Source organism: Onychostoma macrolepis, chromosome 20, assembly GCF_012432095.1.
Source record: "Onychostoma macrolepis isolate SWU-2019 chromosome 20, ASM1243209v1, whole genome shotgun sequence".
Taxonomy (NCBI): Eukaryota; Metazoa; Chordata; class Actinopteri; order Cypriniformes; family Cyprinidae; genus Onychostoma; species Onychostoma macrolepis.
The window spans coordinates 19384881-19405785 of NC_081174.1; the positions used below are offsets into that span (position 1 = coordinate 19384881).

Consider the following 20905-nt stretch of genomic DNA (forward strand, 5'->3'; position numbering starts at 1 on the left):
ATGATTTCCTGGTTTTATGAAGCCTCTCCCTCAGAAATACGCAGTGGGCTCAGATTGGTTAGCTGGCCCAATGTGTTGTGATTTGCTAAACTGCCTAGTGCAGTCCAGAAACGTCACGCCCCTCACCTCAGTGGCATGCGTTCCGTTTGTATTGTATACAATGGCATTGTCAATATTGTTTATCAGTTTGAGTCTGATTGAGACACAGAGAATATTAATGAAGAGGATCAGGATTAAGAACCGCTACTTTAGAACATTGATTTTGAAACTTGTGAATCCATTAGAATCGTTAGAAGACAGAATCCTCTTCTCTAAAGCGGCGCAACATGGCCCCGCCCCTTTTTTGCATATTCCTGGGGGCAGAGTTTATGTAAATATCTGGGTTTGTGATGTCACGAACCCGGGAAGTAGCTCGTTGTAGTCCGTACAAGCCGTTTGTTTAGGCATTAAAGGGATAGTTCACCCAAAAAATGAAAATTTTGTCATTAATTACTCACCCTCACTCTTCCCCATAAGTCCTTCGTTCATTTTCGGAACACAAATTAAGATATTTTTGACGAAATCTGAGAGCGTTTAGACCCTTCTCGTATCTTAGTAAAATTACGGTTGAACCCCTGATGTCACATGGACTATTTTACCGATGTCCTCGCTACGTTTCTGGACCTGGGAACATTGCAGTTGTGTTGCTGTCTATAGAGGGTCTGAGAGCTTTCAGATTTCATCAAAAAATCTTAATTTGTGTTCTGAAGATGAACGAAGGTTTTACAGGTTTGGAACACAATCAACCACCTCTTTAATGTCTTGTGAGTAAAATGTTGCATGTTTATAAGAAATCCATTAATAAGGTGTTTTAACGTTAAATTGTCACTTCTGGCCAAAATATGAGTCCAAATAGCACTAATAACACTTCCTGTATGCAGCTTTATAACTTTTCACTTCACAAGATGTTAATTGATGGACTGGAGTCGTGTGGATTACTTGTGGATTATTGTGATGTTTTTATTAGCTGTTGGGACTCTAATTCTGACGGCACCCATTCACTGCAGAGGATTCACTGGTAAGCAACTGATCTTGGATGGCCTGAGGGTGGGTAAATTCAACTGATGCTGATGAAGATTTTGTGTGCCAAAGCAAGCACAGAGAGAGGGATGGAGACTGATGCCACTGATGTAATGAATGTCTGGCTCTACTAACATATATCACATGACATGATCCATGATCCACTGCTCTATGTGGGTGTAATACAGGAAATTAGCCCTTATTCCTGGACCTCACAGGTCACGGTGTGCACGATGAGGCCTGCTCTCCATGAGTGGCTGTCTGTGCAGTCAGGGCAGTTGATTTACACTCTGGTGTTAAACCCGGGAGCGGGGCAGAGTAGAAGGATGGGAATGTTCAAGAAACTGGCTGTGGAATGGGAAAATGTCCTCAGGGTTGGGACAGTCATGGGGAAAATGGAACATGCTTCATCAATGTTTATTTGTGTGGGAGATAAATGTCAGACTCTTTAAAGGACCTTGCAGTTGTCTAGCCATTATTTCTGGTGTTTAATCAGCCAATCTAATTATTATTCCCTGAGAGGAAATGTGAGGTTGGATGTGAAATGATCCAGGTATGAGGTCATTATGAGAAAGTGAAGCTTATGCCCTGTGTGTGTGTGTGTGTGTGTGTGTGTGTATATGTGTGAAAACCTTCAGGCTAGTTTCATTCTCTGTTTCGTCTCATGGGTTATTAACTCATATATTACTGTTCACATTATTACTCCTTGTTCTTGCCTGAGGAGAGAGAAAACTATCCATCTCTGTTCATAGTTTCACTCTCGCTTTCCTTTCTTCCACCTTTCTCATTCCTTTTTTTTAAACTATATTTATTTGCTTTAATGTCCAATGGGAATTAAGGGATGGGAATAGGAAACTTTTTCATATATATTCCCCCTGTCCTGTTGGTAAGACCACCAAAACAGTAACATGCTCCTATGAAATCATATGCATATCATGTAGCATGTATGACATTGTAATATATGTCACTGTAAAAAGTGACATTATAAATATTTTTACTGTCACTTTTGAATTTTGAATTTAATGCATCCTTGCTTAATTAAAAAAAAAAAAAAAAAACTTACGGTCTCCAAAATATTAATGGTAGTGTATACAATATTTATATATTTAATGATATTAAATTCAGTTGTAAGAAACACAATCAGTATTTTTTATCATGAGATTAAATATGTGTTATATGTTCAACAAAATAATGTGAGAAAGATTTGAAAAAAATCGACATTTCAAAAATCGAAAGTTCATTGCTGCAATGAATGTGGCTTTTCATGTTGTGAGATTTCAAGTTTCATGTTGTGAGAAACTTAATGAATCAAACAACTTTCTCAGCGGCCCTGCTCTCTCAAACCTGTAGACAGATAAGGACCTGTCTGCCTAAAGCCATCTGTGTTTGAATGTTTATAGGAGATATATCATGGAAAACAGGATTCCATTGGTAGGGAGGCACAACCAGGAATGTTATCCTGGGCCTGGGAAAGAGGAGGCCCACCCATAAAAATGTTGTCGCATAAAAACTGTATTAACCTATAATTTAGATATAGTGTTAAAGGTACAGTAGGGAAGCACAAATAGCCTGATTAATTACAAGGGTCAGATAAAAGGGTGGGAAATAGTTAATAGTTATTTACAGTGGGGCAAAAAAGTATTTAGTCAGCCACCAATTGTGCAAGTTCTCCCACTTAAAAAGATGAGAGAGGCCTGTAATTTTCATCATAGGTATACCTCAACTATGAGAGACAAAATGAGAAAAAATCCAGAAAATCACATTGTAGGATTTTAAAGAATTAATTGGTAAATTCCTCGGTAAAATAAGTATTTGGTCACCTACAAACAAGCAAGATTTCTGGCTCTCACAGACCTGTAACTTATTCTTTAAGAGGCTCCTCTGTCCTCCACTCGTTACCTGTATTAATGGCATCTGTTTGAACTCGTTATCAGTATAAAAGACACCTGTCCACAACCTCAAACAGTCCAACTCCAAACTCCACCATGGCCAAGACCAAAGAGCTGTCAAAGGACACCAGAAACAAAATTGTAGACCAGCACCAGGCTGGGAAGACTGAATCTGCAATAGGTAAGCAGCTTGGTGTGACGAAATCAACTGTGGGAGCAATTATTAGAAAATGGAAGACATACAAGACAACTGATAAAATGGCTGTTTTTCTGCAAAGGGACCAGGACGACTGATCCGTGTAAACGAAAGAATGAATGGGGCCATGTATCGTGAGATTTTGAGTGAAAACCTCCTTCCATCAGCAAGGGCATTGAAGATGAAACGTGGCTGGGTCTTTCAGCATGACAATGATCCCAAACACACCGCCCGGGCAACGAAGGAGTGGCTTCGTAAGAAGCATTTCAAGGTCCTGGAGTGGCCTAGCCAATCTCCAGATCTCAACCCCATCGAAAATCTTGAAAGTCTGTGTTGCCCAGCGACAGCCCCAAAACATTACTGCTCTAGAGGAGATCTGCATGGAGGAATGGACCAAAATACCAGCAACAGCGTGTGAAAACCTTGTGAAGACTTACAGAAAACGTTTGACCTCTGTCATTGCCAACAAAGGGTATATAACAAAGTATTGAGATGAAATTTTGTTATTGACCACATACTTATTTTCCACCATAATTTGCAAATAAATTCTTTAAAAATCCTACAATGTGATTTTACGGATTTTTTTTTTTTTCTCATTTTGTCTCTCATAGTTGAGGTATACCTATGATGAAAATTACAGGCCTCTCATCTTTTTAAGTGGGAGAACTTGCACATTTGGTGGCTGACTAAATACTTTTTTGCCCCACTGTATGTATTTTTCATTTATTTATTTTTTGCTTTGATTAACATTCATATGTGCATTTTCATTTAAACGAACTGTTATGCAAGTGCAAAATAGGGCCTGTTTAAGTCCTTTGTGATTCTGCTCCTTCTGACTTTCTGTCTCTTTCTCTTTCTGGTTGACTCAGCCTCTGTTATCAGTCTGTGAGGAGAGATACGAGATGGTATGCTGAATGACTAAAACATTCCTCTACACGTACTCTGTGCAGCCTTCTATCTTTTTACTCTCATCTTGCTTTGCACTTTGTTGCAGTGATGTTCCCTTCTTGGTTTTAGTATAGCAAATAAGTAATTCAAAATCTACTGACTGTAATCTTCTCTTGATCAAGAACACATGTCTCGTAATGTGATATAAATCTGTTCTGAGAACTGTGATCATGTGGCCTTTAGTGATTTCACCTAGATATAGCACTTCCCATAAATCTGGTATTGTTATTAAAGCATTACAGGCACAAACCACGTGACTTCCTTAATTCCTTAAAATTGCGACCCTCCTTAAGTAATATCATTTGGACTCTTACAGTAGCATGGCAGAAAGACAAGCTGAAAATGAAAAATTAGGAGTTTCAAACACCATTTTATATCCTATTCATGGAAACTGCCATATACTGCTTATTCTTCTCGTTTTCAAAGTAAAAAAAAAAGGTGAGAGAAAAAATAAGAAATAAAATAATTCACGCTTCTAGTACTATCAAAATGACAAGATTGACCATGTAGAACTGATATTGTTTACCCTGCGTGTGGTTTGACGCAGACAGACATGCATGATCACCTTCATGAGTTTTTAGGTTTTTAATAGAGGCGTTATCGCCAGAAGTTTATTATAGCCCATTTTTGTAGCAATAATAAAGCCTACGTTGGTCTGTTGTGAGGCCTTTTATGAATCTCTTTATGACCGGTCACAGTCTGACAGACTTGGGTCATTCTTACATCAGGGTCGAGGCCGCATCCCTCATTGAAATCCCAGCGGCCCTCTGTCATTCACATTGGGCTGCCGTCTTCATCGGCGTGCGTCGGTTGTGTCTGACAGCTGGACGTGTCTGTGCGTGTGTGAGTTGTCGTGCTTCCCGCTGCAGAGGGCAGAGCGCCAGCCCTGTGTCGGCCGCCCTATTGTCACGGTAACAGACGGCTCTCAGCCATGCGGCTGCCTGATCAGCATAACACAGGCTGACTTTCTCTCTTGACCCCTCTTTCTCTCACCTCCTCTTAAATCAGACAGTAATGGGCCCGCGGAGAGTGCAAGCGTATGGTTCGCTGACAAAGGAAGGTGGGAGAGAGTTGTAAGGATCTGCTCTTCAACTTGGTTTATTTAAACAGAAAGGAGACGGCTGTAGATTAGCTGGAGGCCACAGTCCCTCACACTTCAGCAGCTCTTACTCACTCTCTGCTTTTCTTTTTCTCTCTCCTTCAGTTAGATTAATCATCTCAGTCTCAGTGCTGAAGAAATGAGCCTTTTGGGTCACCAAGCTTTTTTTCTCTTTGTATTTTATTTGTATTGCGGGCATAAAATTGTACCATTCGCATATCTTAACACTAAATCTTAATGTTTGAATTTTATTTTCTCAATATTTCCTGAATATAGTGTGTATATATTCATATATTTATATAATACAGGTGCATCTCAATAAATTAGAATGTCGTGAAAAAGTTCATTTTTTCTTGTAAGTTATTACAAAAAGTGAAACTTTCGTATTTTTTAGATTCATTGCATGTAAAGTAAAACATTTCAAAAGTTTTTTTTTTTTTAATTTTGATGATTAGAGCTTACAGCTCATGAAAGTCGAAAATCAGTATCTCAAAATATTAGAATATTTATATTTGAGTTTCAATAAATGACCATCCCTACAGTATAAATTCTGGGTATCTCTTGTTCTTTGAAACCACAATAATGGAGAAGACTGCTGACTTGGCAATGATCCAGAAGACGATCATTGACGCCCTCCACAAAGAGGGTAAGTCACAGAAGGTCATTACTGAAAGGCTTGGCTGTTTACAGAGTGCTGTATCAAAGCATATTAAATGCAAAGTTGACTGGAAGGAAGAATTTGGGTTGGAAAAGGTGCACAAGCAACAGGGATGAGTGCAAGCTTGAGAATACTGTCAAGCAAAGCTGATTCAAACACTTGTGAAAGCTTCACAAGGAGTGGACTGAAGCTGGAGTCAGTGCATCAAGAGTCACCACGCTCAGACGTCTTCAGGAAAAGGGCTACCAAGCCACTTCTGAACCAGAGACAACATCAGAAACATCTTAACTGGGCTGTGGAGAAAACGAACTGGACTGTTGCTCAGTGGTCCAAAGTCCTCTTTTCAGATGAAAGTAAATTTTGCATTTCATTTGGAAATCAAGATCCCAGAGTCTGGAGGAAGAGTGGAGAGGCACAGAATCCATGTTGCTTGAAGTCCAGTGTGAAGTTTCCACAGTCATTGATGATTTGGGCTGCCGTGTCATCTGCTGGTGTTGGTCCACTGTGTTTTCTGAAGTCCACAGTCAACGCAGCCATCTACCAGGGAATTTTTGAGCACTTCATGCTTCCTTCTGCTGACAAGCTTTATGGAGATGCTGATTTCATTTTCCAGCAGGACTTGGCACCTTCCCACACTGCCAAAGGTACCAAAAGCTGGTTCAATGACCATAGTGTTACTGTGCTTGATTGGCCTGCAAACTCTCCTGACCTGAACCCCATAGAGAATCTATGGGGTATTGTCAAGAGGAAGATGAGAGACACCAGACCCAACAATGCAGATGAGCTGAAGGCTGCTATCAAAGCAACCTGGGCTTCCATACCACCTCAGCAGTGCCACAAACTGATCACCTCCATGCCATGCCAAATTGAGGCAGTAACTAAAGCAAAAGGAGCCCCTACCAAGTATTGAGTACTAGGGTTGTTCCGATTCCGATACTAGTATCGGAAATTCCACCGATACCACAAAAAATTATCGGCGAGTACTTGAACCCATGTACCGATCCGATACCATTTTTAAACAAGACCTATAGTTATGCACGCTAGCTTTGCTTAACGCTGCAAATCGGAAATCAATTCTTCTTCGCTGCTCAGAATGCAAAGACAGGAAGTTGTGCTGTGTTGCCACACAAGCAACCACTATTTAGAGCAGAGAAGAAGAAATACAAACGTGCTAGCACATTGCCAGTAAGTTAAATCACTCGCATACGCGACTAAATCTTCACCCTGGGCGACTAAATGATGTCTAATATTAGCCACTGGCTAATAAATGATCAGATTTTACTGGTAGGCTATGTATAAGTTTAGCACAGATATATTGTCACTCGCTGAACACTCTGAGCGCTTCAGAGTTTCTCTCTCCGTCAAGCGATATATTTTTCAGTTCATCTGAATGGATGCGCAGCACACCTGTATTTGACGTACCGTAAGCTCTAGTGTGAAGCGCACGACTCGCCGTCGCTTTGCTTTTTTCCTCACACGCAGAGAGAGAGAGGGAGAGGGAGCAAGGGAGTCTTACATGTAGCCTGTCAATTCTGCATGGTATGTAAACGTTATTCTTTGTTGTATTTTTCTGTCAAAATAACGGAGTTCCTTTGGAATTCTTCAGCTTAACTGCCGGGTTCTCCGGTAGTAGGCGAACTAATCATAACGACAATCTCATTGGCTGGCGTTCACCTATTATCGTCCCTGTTTTGATTTCAGCAAATCCGTTCGAGCCAATGCAGACAACGTGATTAATATTCATGAATCCAGCAGCTCGTTAATCTATCTATCTATCTATCTATCTATCTATCTATCTATCTATCTATCTATATATGGTGAAGCACACCCTAAAATAATTGTATCGATTCATACAGGGCTAGTAGTACATACAACTGTATAACCAGATACACACCCGGGTATCGGATCAGTACTCGGTATCGGCCGATACCCTGAGCCTAGGTATCGGAATCGGTATCGGGAAGGGTATCGGAACATCTCTATTGAGTACATATACAGTAAATGAACATACTTTCCAGAAGGCCAACAATTCACTAAAAATGTTTTTTTTTTTATTGGTCTTATGAAGTATTCTAATTAGTTGAGATAGTGAATTGGTGGGTTTTTGTTAAATGTGAGACAAAATCATCACAATTAAAAGAGCCAAAGACTTAAACTATTTCAGTCTGTGTGCATTGAATTGATTTAATACACAAGTTTCACAATTTGAGTTGAATTATTGAAATAAACGAACTTTTCCACGACATTCTAATTTATTGAGATGCACCTGTATACCTTATATTTTTATCGATTTAACACTAAATCAGCTATTTTAATTGCAACATTTAAACCCACTAAATTAGACACGCCCCTCTTTCCAAAGCTCCGCCTTCAAAGATGCTTTAAAATAGATGAAATCTGATATTTAAGAGACGAACAGCTGTACTTCATCTCAGTGTTGTGGCTGTTATCAACAGCAACAGTAGCTAAATTGTGTTTTGGACAGACCTTTAACTGACAACTACTCCGTCTCTGTGAACACGCTAAATAAGTGACAGGCAGAAAGTACTCTGAAGATAATTTAACAAGTTTTTTTCACATGATACATGATGTTAAACATAATGTTACAAAAGATTTTTGTCCGAAATTTTGAAAAAACGTATCACTGTTTCCACAAACATATTAAGCAGCACAACTGTGTAATAATAATACTGTGATAATAATAAGAAATGTTCACAAATGAACATTTTAGAATGATTTCTGAAGAATCATGTGACACTAAAGACTGGAGTAATGGCTGCTGAAAATTCAGCTTCACCATCACAGGAATAAATTACATGTTGAAATACAGTAAAATAGATAAGGACAGTTTCAGAGCGAATCTGGCACTTCCCACTAGTCATCATCATGTTTTTAGGCTATATGACTGAATAAACCTAATTATGTTTGTTTACACAAAGCAAAGTCTTTTTTATTGGTCATGTCAAGTAGAACAATACTTGAGGATATTTTGTTTACTTGCTGCTAACTTGCTGAAACTAAAGCCTTGAATATGTTTCAAAGATTTGATGCCACCAAAGGACCGTTTAGCAGTAGTTAACAAAGCGAATCTGGCACTTCCCACAAGTCATCATCGTGTTTTCAGGCTCCACACTGGTGATTATCTTCTCTGGAGAACCGTTGAGGTTTGTGGCGGGTTGCCAGGTTGGCTGTCAACAGATCAATGGGACATGTGGAGTCCACGCCAGTTTAATTCTCCTCCTGATTGTGACTCTTTTCTGAGAGGTTCCCTGGGGGCTCCAGGTCTCTTAGTATGCTAATCCAACAGCATTAGATAAGCCTAGCTTTCCTCTCTGTTTAGCCATTGCACAAACATTAGGACAAATGAGAGATTTTGTGGCCAACTAAAAGAAGTTGGAAAAGTCCTCACTCGTGAAAAAGATTTTGCCTGCTTACACAACACAGTATTCTTTATCCAGGAACTGGAAAACTCAATTATTTAGAAAAGAAAGACAAAAAAAGAGTGTCTACAAATTTTAAGTTCAAAGTGTTATAATAGTGAACCTTACCATGTTAGATTACACCAACAAAAGTCATTTATTTTCTGCTAATTAATTTCTTGAATATGTTTTAAAGATTTGATGTCACAAAAAGACATTATTTTAGAAGTAGTTAACAGAGAGAATCTGGCACTTTCCACAAGTAATCACTGCAATTTCTGGCATTTCTCTTTTTTTTTTTAATTGTGGAAATATTTTTGACCACTATTTATTTGTAATATATTATTTTCATAACATTTATATTCATTCTTTGGTAAATTACCATTTGATCAGAGAATCAGAACTAGTCTTGTTAATTTGATTGAATTGTGGTTATATTTAGACACTGAAAAAAAATAAGTTAAATTTACTTAATTTTTATTTTGCAAGATTTGCACGCATATTTTTTAAGTAAAATTTAAATAAGGAATTAAGTAAAATCTACTTAACTAAATTAGTAAAGGAAATGAGTAAATATAATGTGGCCAGGTAGAGTTTGATGAGTAATTTCTGCTTAATTATTTTAAGTTTACCCTACAATACTCAAGTACATTTCACTCAGTCACGGTTTGTAAACTTTACTCAAACAACATGGCACTGAAAACAAAATGCCTATAAAGCATGTGGTTAAGTTACAAGCACGTATGTAAGCAAGTATAGACTGCTCGTTATTCATTTTAAGGTAATATGTTGACTCAATATAGTTATTAACTGAATGAACACAGAGACCTAAATACTTGGCACATGATACACAATTAGGTGACAATCAGTGAATAGTGTTTCAGTATGAATGGGTCACAAAACTCCAGATGTCACAAAACTGCAAGTTACTTTACCTTAAAATTACCTAATTAATTATTCATGCCCAAGTGCATGATGGGAACAAGGGGATCATGACGTTGATATTTACTTAAACAATATTTGTAAAAATAACAAACAATTCCAAGTAAAATATACTTATAAGTTCAAACTTTAAATTCTACAAGCTTAAATTGAGTACTAATATTGAATTTACTCTTTTATTCAAATTCTTGCCTGAACTAAATATTTAATGTAGAAATTACATTTGTTTTTCTGTAGTATTTAATTTTTATCAGTGCAGTTTAGATCAGTTTTCATTACCGTGTTTGTGGAGCAGATCTGCTATCTAGGGTTGTGACGGTGACCAGTTAATGGACGTGCAACAACACCGGTAGTACCGGTATCACTGTGGGGGTGGTTGGGGGGATGGGGTTCCCCTCTTTTTCACACTTTCCTTCACTTTTAAATAGCTTGTAAAAGCAGGGTGCGCATTTTACTTCACTTTCAAATTAGCTGTAATTCGGCGTAATGCACTTGTTAGTTCGTTTGAGTTTTCCCTCTTTTCCTCACTTTCCTTAGAAGCGATGTGCGCATTTTACTTTCACTTTCGAACTAAGTTAGCGTCAATTCAAGCATCAACAAAATACAACTTCAAACTCAACTTAGCCTATATATAAACCGGTATAATTTTGAAAAATACCGTGATATACATTTTTGGTCATACCGCCCAGCACTAGTTATGAACACGTTCATTTGCATGTCTTTCTGCATTCCCATACAACAACATTTGGGTGAGACCTGAGTGCCATTGACAGTGTGTGTGTGTGTGTGTGTGCATAAAATTGTATGAATCAATTATTTAGTGTGTAATATGTTCAAGCCAATCTATATTGCATAATAAAAAAAAAAGTAATAGTATTTTTTGCCCTTCAACACTGTAAAATATGTATTTGTTATTTTAATGAGTTGAACCAACTTGAACCAACCGATAAAAAGGACATCAGTTGGGCTGATGAAGACTAATTTAGATGTTACCACATGAAGTTAATTTGTTAACTTTTTTCACAGTTAATATTTATGAATTTAACATGAGCTACACATGAGCAAAACTTTCACTGTCGCAAACCTTGTGGCTTGTCATTTTAAAACTTGTTCAGCAGCATGCTTACTGCTTAGAGTTACCACACACTTACATTTAAACACACCTACACATACGCGCGCACACACACAGGCCAGCTGTCAGTGTGACTAATATCGTGGATCAGGGTGGAGCAGATGACTTCTGCTAATGAGTAATATCTCGAGGTATACTGTGTATGATTGATGTTGTAATACATTAGTGGTACATAAGCAGTCGCTGGGAACCAAACTAGAAAAAGCAGACAGGCCCGACTTTGTCAAGACCTTTGAAGCTGATATCTTGAACGGTATGTAGGGTTTCTTTGACCTTTATAGGCGTAACATACAGAGAATATGTGGAGGATCACATACGACCACTCTCACAGTAGCCTACAGCTTCCTCTTTTTTCCAGGATGGCAAGATAAAAGGAGGAACAAGGAGCCGAGCAGCACTTCTGGATATACGACACTTCTCTTTTTCCTTTCCTTCCTTTCATTCTCTCCCTCCCTTTAGCGGTGCATCCCACCAGTGACAAAACCACTCTTGTGACATGACACACACTTACAGGAAGGGGAAAGGGCAGCCGACAGGATGGCCCAAAGAACAGATGGAATCTAGACATCACTCCCACGTCACATGATCACTCCGTCAGACACGTACACAAAAATTTACAAATCAGGACATGCCACAGACATACATTGTCATTTTTTATTTTCTTACTAACTTTAAATGAATAAATAAATTAAATTCTGTAGAATTAGCTAATCTGTAACCCTACATTTCACTACCAATTCAAAAGTTCAGGGTATTTCAAAATAATAATGACACTTTTTTTTCAGCAAGGATGCGTTAAAATGATCAAAATTCAAAGTACAAACTTATACATTCTTAGAAAAAAAATCTTTCTATTCGTCATAGAATTGTGAAACCGTTTCCAAAAAATATTAAGCAACACTACCATTTTCAGCACTAATAATAAGAAATGCTTCTTAAACACTGAATCAGCATATTAAGAGCAATTTCAAAAGTATCATGTGACAGTAATTGTTTCTGAATATTCAGTTTTCTATGTAGCTCTAAATGCCTGAATGTACTCAAAAAGTCTGACTGGAAATAAACCTTTGACGTCAATGTGATCAGTGTAACAGACAGAAGACAGAAAATATGAGACTAGCTGATGAGTTATTCTAACTATGCGTGATTATATGATTAGTTGCATTTTATCCCTGCTGTCCGCAACTCTATCATACCAGGCCAGCAGTCCGTTTTATGACTCCATTTGAGAAGCACTCATTTTATTCTATGTATCAGTTATTTTCACTCTCTTCCTGTGCTTTAGCTAGCAAGTCCTCTAGGTTGTTTCATTGTGAGCCAACATGAGTGTGTGTGCACAAGGTCTGTATTGTGTTTGTCTGCGTGCATTAGTCATTAGGGAGTTTAAGCTCCCTGATAAAGGCTCTCGTGTTTTAGAGCTGACTCTATCAGGCCATCTGACTGGTTTTAGATGGCTTTTGTTTCTATTCACTGAAACGTCAACATCCTCCACCCCACATTGAGCATGCAGGGGTCACTGTTCAGGGGTGAGGGGTCAACACCTGCCTTACTTTTTGCTATAACATGTTTGGGCTGTTTGTAATAGGTTTAACAGGGATTCGTTCGGAAAGTGTGCATTAGCACTTTTAGTCTGCCGTTAAATGTCAATTATTATTGTCAACACATTATTTGTCATGGCATTTGAAAATAAATATTGTCTCTCATGTGGCAGCTGGCAGAGTCTTTTTATGCTTAATTGAGCCTGTAGTTTAAAGGAAAGAGCGGAGTCCTTTTGGCCCTGTTTCTATATGCCAGATGAAGCATTTTAAACATTGTAACGCCCCCTAGTGGTTGGTGTCCAACAATATGGTCCCATTAGCAGTGCATTAACTAACAATGAGCAATTCATTTGTATTCAGTATAAGTTAAATAATATTAACAGATAAACCTTTTTATAATGTATTTTTAAATTTGTAAATGTTGAAATTAACATTACCTTAGAGTGATAAATGCTGTAAAAGTATTTTCATTTTTCGTTTTTGTTAACTATTGCAGTTAACTAATGTTAACAAATGGAACATTATTGTTAAGTGTCATTAAATTATTGAAATATTTGACCTAAAATCATCAAGCAGCTCAAATGATCTAATGATGAAAGATCTTTGCAGGTTGCAAGTTCGAAAATGGCATACATTGAGATAATTCATGATCTCAATAAAGTGGCGTTAAAAACAATACTAGTCTATTTCTTGCTTTTTGTTATATCCAGGTAGAAGTACTAACAGAAAGCAGTGGAGAAGCAGGGCTTGTCCTTAGCAGACAGTGAGCTCTGTTACCAGGAAACGTCCTCCTGAGGGCCCTGACACCCTCTCAGGAGAGATGCGGCTCTCATCCCAGTCATGATTCTTCCTCCCAGTTATCAGTTTTCAGGGCTGAGGACAGAGAATGCTGTCTGACTTAAAGGAATAGTTCACTCAAACATTCTGTCATTTGTTCCAAAGCTGTATAGTTTTCTTCTGTGAAGTGTTGTTGTTGTTGTTTGTCCATGCAATGGAAGTCAGTGGTCATTCAAAACAGTTTGGTTCTTAAAATATATATATTTCATACTGTTTTGAAACTACATAAGAGTCAAAATAGTAAATGATGGCAACATTTTCATTTTTGGGTGAACTATCCCTTTAATGACAATAACATTTGTCTAAATGTACCACTGCTTTCCACACTGGCCAGAATCGTAGGACAGAGTGACTCAGAAACAATAAAGCAAACTTTTTTGGGTGTTTTATGGCTTTTGGTTTCACGACACACACGCACAGAGACATGCTTGGAAAAACACACTCATGGACACATATCCTGTAGAATACCTGCATGCCAGCCTCTGTTATTATGGGCAATCTAGAACCCCATTTTCCTCATGGACAAAGTTAATGGTGAACTATAACACTGAGAATAAAGTTTATTGAAAACAGACAAACCACACTTGTGTGTCACACTAATGTTCAAAAGTTTGGGGTCAGAAGTCTGACATGCTCAAACAGTAATATTGTGAATGCAGATGCATAATTGGCTTTTTATAATTGAATTGCATGCACAAGCTAGCTTATTATGAGTGACAAAATATGCCATAAAGCCTCGTTGCTATTTAGTAAGAAAGCACTAAAGTCTTAATTACATTCCAAGTCAGATGTGGACACAGTCAACTGAATTTATGGTTCTGTGATCCTTTGATCTATGTGTAAAATTCATTTCTTCAATTTGTTTGTTTGATTTTATTCTTTTACTATCATTCTGAAATGTTAAAAATGACTACTAATAAAAATCTTTAATTGTGTTCCAGGTTTAAATGGGTGTGCATGACATTAAAATATGCTGATTACATTTTAGTGTCTTGTTAATTAATATATTGACCCAGGTGGACTTTATGATCAGTAGTAAAGAGTATTGATCAACTGGCTTGTATTACACACAGCAGGCCTGGTGGATTGCGTGTTTGATTTGTTGTTGCGTGCAGAGACGGAGCAGGTTTACGCTTAAGATGATAGATCAGAGTTCCTCTGTTCATTCCTGTGCAGCATACCAGAGAGAGAGAGGAATGTGTTGAGGAGGTCACCATGGGTCAACAAGTATTTGCGGGACCTTGTTCTGGAGGTGATGGCCAGCCTCTCAGGTTCATGGGAGCCAAAGGTCAGAGGTCACCCAGAGGGTTCTATTAGTTATGGGTCAACTCATGATGTGTCTGTGAATAAGAAGTGATGAGAGCACTGATAGCTCTACTTATCTTTAACGGCTTCTTCCTGTTCTCCTCTCCTTCTCTTCAGTGCTTCTTTCCTTCGTTGTATCCATCTTTCCAGTATAAACACAATTCAGTGGTCAGACCATATTGAATTAAACAAACACGATTTTGCAATATTCTCCCACATAAGCAAATGAACCCACAAATACACATACACGCACATATTTTATATAGTCTTACAGACCCACACTTCATACTCGCAAGGACAAATAAACCCAACTCATAAAAATGTGGGGACAGAGCACAATAAAATCCTTCCCTTGGCATTTTGGTAAGCGCTTACATTTTAAAGCTCAATTAAAATGGTTCCTCAGCGCTCGGCCAATTTGGAAGCCACTTCGCTTAGTAAACAAAGATCTCCAAGCAAAACATGGAGGAAAAGTGTTGTTTGCTAACTGAATGAATGTAAATGTGAGAGACACTTTCAGATAAATTTATTTGCCTGAATTCATTTTCTAATTTATTTTATTTATTAGTATTTATTTTTATTTTTATTAGTATTTTCTTTCTTTCTTTTTTTTTGACAATTAAAAATGACTGGTGTCCATAGTGTTGTTTACATATCTTAAGTCAAATTGCAAAGCCAAATTGGGAATGTGAAGCCTTTACCCGTTTTTAAAGAGAATGCTCAGAGCGTGTGAAGGTGTTGGACGGGTGGAGAAAATGCCTCCTCCCCCTATTTTTTGGGTTAATGATCATGTGCACAGATTCATGACACGTCTTCTTTCAGAACACTGCTCAGGTTTCCTCTCTGACCTGCTGTGTCAACAGGCAGAAACATTTGTAGCATCAGTCCCATTTTAACTCTAGAAGCCTGCTGCTGATTGGCTGTTGTAACGGAAAAAACATACTCTGTGCAAGTACAAGTTGTGCAAAAATGCATTCTTGCTGTGTAGTGGCAGTAAAAGACTTTGTACTCAAGGGGGCGATAGAGCTAACTTCATAAATAGGATACTTTATGTATCCTTTTTTTTCTTTGAAAATTTCTATTTCAAAGAAATGCTGTTCTTCCGAACTTTCTATCCATCAAAGAATCATGAAAAAAATGACCAGTTTCATGGTTTCCACAAAAATATTAAGCAGCACAACTGTTTTCAACATTGATAATGATAAGAAATGTTTCTTAAACACCAAATCATCATTTTAGAATCATTTATGAAGGATCATCTGACACTGAAGACTGCTTTGCCACCACAGGATTTAAAATTACATTTTGAAATATAATGAAATAGAAAATGGTTATACTATCAGAACCTTACTAATACGCTGTAAGTTAAGCGAGATAGATTTTTTTTTTTTTTGCTGTGCTGTGTCAGTAGTTTACATGAAAGAAAAATTTAATTGTGAAATTGAGTTAGTATAAGCATTTACATTTGCATAGTGTATGCTTAATTGTTTAGTTTTAAGCATTTGACCTCTTTGTTTGACGCTGTTTGATGTAAATAACAGAATTAGCTAGTTTTAGTAAATGCAGAAGCTGTTGGTCAGACTATTTATATGTCTTTATTCCAGATTGATTGTATGTTTTATCTCAGCAGTTGGGCGCTTGGCCCTGGTGAATTATTAACGGTGTTGCGGGCGTGGAGGGCCGCTGATTGCAGTGCTGAGGATAAAGGTTGGATCGTCTAGCTGTGTGTTTTATGAGAGAGGAGCTGTTTGTTATTACATCTGGCTGTGTGGATGTATGGAGGTTTTCTAGGACAATTGAAGCACTGTGTCACAGGCTGCTGTGGGGTGAAAGTCTAATCATTAATTACACACACTGGATATTTACGGCCTGAATTTGTTTGCTATTCCCAATGTGAAAGTCAAACAACCTGATTGATCTTACTATGTAGCCGTGTTTTGAAGTTGGATGGACAATGGTCATTCTGTCATAAATAGTAGGAAGTCTATTTGGGATTTTCGCTGTGGTTAGACAGATAAATTTACACAAACAGACACACAGAGCTGATTTACATGCTCACACATACTCATGCATTCAGATTTTGGTATTTGAGAAAATACAAAAGTAGGGCTGCCACTAACGACTATTTTTATTTCGATTAATCTATTGACTAATTTATTGATTAATCGATTAATCTAAATGATTAATTTCCCACAAAAAATCAACAATTTTACTTAAGAATATTTTATTAAACCAAATGAAATCCAAATTTCTATTAAATCCTTTTTTAAAGCAAAAGTAAAGTGCAACAGAGTGCAAGAAGCAAGTGTCCATCTCAGTCCAAATCACTGAAATCAAAGTTCAGTATTATAGTGTAAGAATGACAACATGTCCACGTGTTCTAGTCTACTAATAATACAATTATAATCAAAAAACACTTTATAAAGGAGTATTTACAAGAAATATTATTTACCAGAATTTATTTAGGTGAAAAATGTAAATGTGCAGTATTTCTGAAAAAATGCTTTTGATTATTAAAAGAAAGAGTATAGAAAAATGAAAATGGGAAAAAAATGAATTTGGAAATAAAACTGATTTCATAGGGCCCTATAATTATAATATATATATATATATATATATATATATATATATATTTCTTTTTTTTTTTTTGTGGTAATAAAAATAGATTTAAGTGAACAATAGCTTTTAAAATGACTTAAAATACATATATAATAGCAATGATGCAATAATAATTCGTTCAAATAAAGTATCAAAAGCAAGACATCATATTGTTTTACTGAACAAAACTGTTAAAATACATAAAGTGTTATAAACAATAGAGCTAATGTACATTAAGGCCTGCAGGGGGCGCCAACGGCCTGACGATTGTTTTTACACATTACTGCGCGATCTAATCCTTTTTTAATATTGACCAAGAACCATTTCATTTAAATGTCCACTTAATCTTTAATATTTGGCCATTTCTTTAGGACAGAAATACTATAGCCACTGGAATTAAATGAATATGTGGACATCAAAACGTGTAAACTCAGAGTAAAGGTTTGGGCTTTTATTTTGAAATCGCGATGTATTCTCCTGTGTTTGTGTAGATTTATAAATGATTTACCTTACAAATCTGATGAAATGGCGCACATTGCGTTCCCAGATGAACGTTATAATAAACCCAAACTCACAAAAACATGCAGAGATGGAGTTTGAGACGCTCCACACATGTAAATGATAACAGTTTCTGTGGAGCCGCTGTGTGACGCACGTACGTAACCTACACACATGTAAATAATTAAAGCGCATATATAACTGCATCGCATATAATTATTTTATTAAATCATAGCGTTTGTGAATTCACAATTATGCTTAATTGTGATTTTTAAATGGGTTTAATATATCAAGCAACATTGGAAAATAGTCTAATAATGTGTTCTATGGATTCTCGTCCGTCGATGATTCTTAAAAGTCGATGATTTTTAAAAATCAACTAGTCGACTTAAATCAACGAATTGCAACAGCCCTATACAAAAGACAGTTAACAAAAAATACCATGGTATTAAAATTTTTTAGGCATGTACCATCCTAATTCCATGGAATTATTTAAGTATCTGCAGATCTCTCAACCCCTCATTTCCTTTGCCTGCGGGCTGTGTGTTAATGTTTGTGTGTTTGCCTACACAAAACACCTCTTTTGCTTTCATTCCAGTGTTTTCTTCCTTCACACGTCGCTGGCATATTTTGTGCGTGGTTAGCTGGATATTCTGGTCTGGGCAGGTCTAGCAGGCCGATCCTCTGGTCCTCAATATTGTGGCGGGTCAAAGCAAATGGAGGTGTTGGTCAGGAACTCTTTAGCCTGGAAGAAATGTCAGGATCAGACTTCTTTGGCAGGATTGAATTTGTAGTTTTTTTTAACTTTAGCTCCTTAATGGGAGAGACCCCTAAATATGATGATCATCTTGTGAGGGGACGATAGTCTTAATATATATATATATATATATGTATATATATAATTTGTTTTAATTCATTTATTTTGTATTTGAGGTGTTTTTTAATATTGTGTTTATGTTTTTGTACAGCATGTGTTTATACAGTTAAAAAGGAAGCTATATATTTGCCTTTAAAAAATCATTTATAATATACTTTATATATTCATAATGTGTGTGATAGTGTAACAATATGAAATATAATTTTTTTTCTTTCTACCCCAGTTTGAAAGCCTCTGTCTTAGAGAATAGTAAGAGAAGGAGAGCGGTAGACCCAGAGGAGGAAGAGGAGTGGAGAGTCCAGTCGCCCTTCCGTGGTTGCTGTGCAACTAGAGGGGAGGGGCAAAGATCAGAGGGAGAGATCAGAGAGGAGTAAGGGAGTGGTTGGGGGCTGGTTTAAGGTCATATTTCACCAGCACTCTAGTTGTTTGTAATACTAAACTTTCAATCCCTCAGTCAGTGTATGTGGGTGCTCTCTCTGGACAACTGTCCGGGGATCAGGGGAACGCCTGGTCTGGCACTCTGCAAGACTGACTTCAGCCCTTGTGTGTTGAAGTCCCAGGTGAGTGACAAACACTCGCGTAGTCAGGAAGAGTATCCGGTGGTGGCTGTACTCAGCGGCGGGGAGATAACACGGTACACAGCAACAGAAGCACCTGATCCGGTTACCGGCTAATGAAAAGCAAAAGGACATTTGAGCTCATCCATCATCATGTATGAAACTTATGCTGGTGATGTCTTTCCAGGTGTGTTTAGACCAGCGTCACGTGGATGTTTTAAGATTATCACTGGTCTTTATAATAGGAGCATTTAAAGAAACTAAAACTGAATGTTAAAGCCTGATTTTCTTCAGTGTTCACCTCAAAGTGGCGTGGCTTTTAAACTGCAACCGTGTCTCCTGATGGACATCAAGCCTCAGTCGAGGGAAGACCGGTGATTTTCCAGCCTGCTGCTTGAGTTAATTACTGCTTGTGGGTTGCAGTACTCGTGTTGGGATTTCCAGGAGTCACAGTGGATGTTTTTTCTATCTAGTAGACAAAAAAAGACAGAAAATTGTCATCCAATTGTCATCCTCATTTCGTTGATTGGAGAACAGACTTTTTTTCATTCCGCTGGAGCCAATTTAAAAGCCAATCACTTAACGATCTTCAAGCGTGAACCGTGTGATGTAGTTCTTCTTTTGATCCCAGACTTGTGAGGAACAGTGCGTCGTGGCTTAACTCTTGTAAGTGACCTCGATCTTATCCCCTGCTTTTAAAGAGGGTATGATGAGGGACAAGCGTTCTGGGTCTTTTAGGAGGGACAGGGACAAGGCAGAAAAAGCCGCCCCGATCTCCCGCGCTCTCAGCTGGCTGAGCGTGTCCTCGCTGTCACAGCAGACCCGTAAACTGTTCCGCAGCCAGACCAGCCTCCATAGACACTCCCACACTCCACATGGAGTGGATGAAGATGATGACTGGGTGTATGAACCCCAGCACTATATAGGTGAGGATACACGGTGTGTGTGTGTGAGCATGTGTAATTTGTGGTCAGAGATCTGAAAGGCTCCTGAGGTTGCCTCTTTAATGTAATGGAAAATTAGTGTAAGAAGGTACACTACCATTTAAAAGTTTAGGGTTGGTAAGTGCTTGAATAGTTTTGAGAGAAGTTTTTTATGCTCCCCAAGTCTATATTTATTAGATTAAAAATACAGTAAAAAGAAATATTGTGAAATATTATTAGAATTTAACACAACTGTTTTTATTGTAATATATTTTAAAATATAATTTATTCCTGTGATGCAAAGCTGAATTTTCAGCAGCCATTACTCCAGTCTTCATGTCACATGATCTTTCAGAAATCATTTAATATGCTGATTTGGTGCTCCAGAAACATTACTTATTGTTATAAATGTAGAAAACAGTTGTGCTTT

At 37.6% G+C, this 20905-nt stretch overlaps 1 protein-coding gene across 2 annotated transcripts in view; it reads left to right on the plus strand.

Annotated features, from left to right (window-relative positions):
* nhsl1b (NHS-like 1b) overlaps positions 1-20905 on the plus strand; it is a 93063-nt gene that overhangs the window by 25417 nt on the left and 46741 nt on the right. Inside the window, exon 1 of one of the 2 annotated variants that reach the window (XM_058755075.1) lies at positions 20024-20478. The exons of the other annotated variant lie outside the window; for it this stretch is intronic. Within the exon in view, the coding sequence (XP_058611058.1) occupies positions 20259-20478 (220 nt within the window). The 5' untranslated portion in view covers positions 20024-20258. Of the gene's footprint in view, positions 1-20023; positions 20479-20905 lie in introns of those variants that run through there. 2 annotated transcript variants of the gene reach the window in all.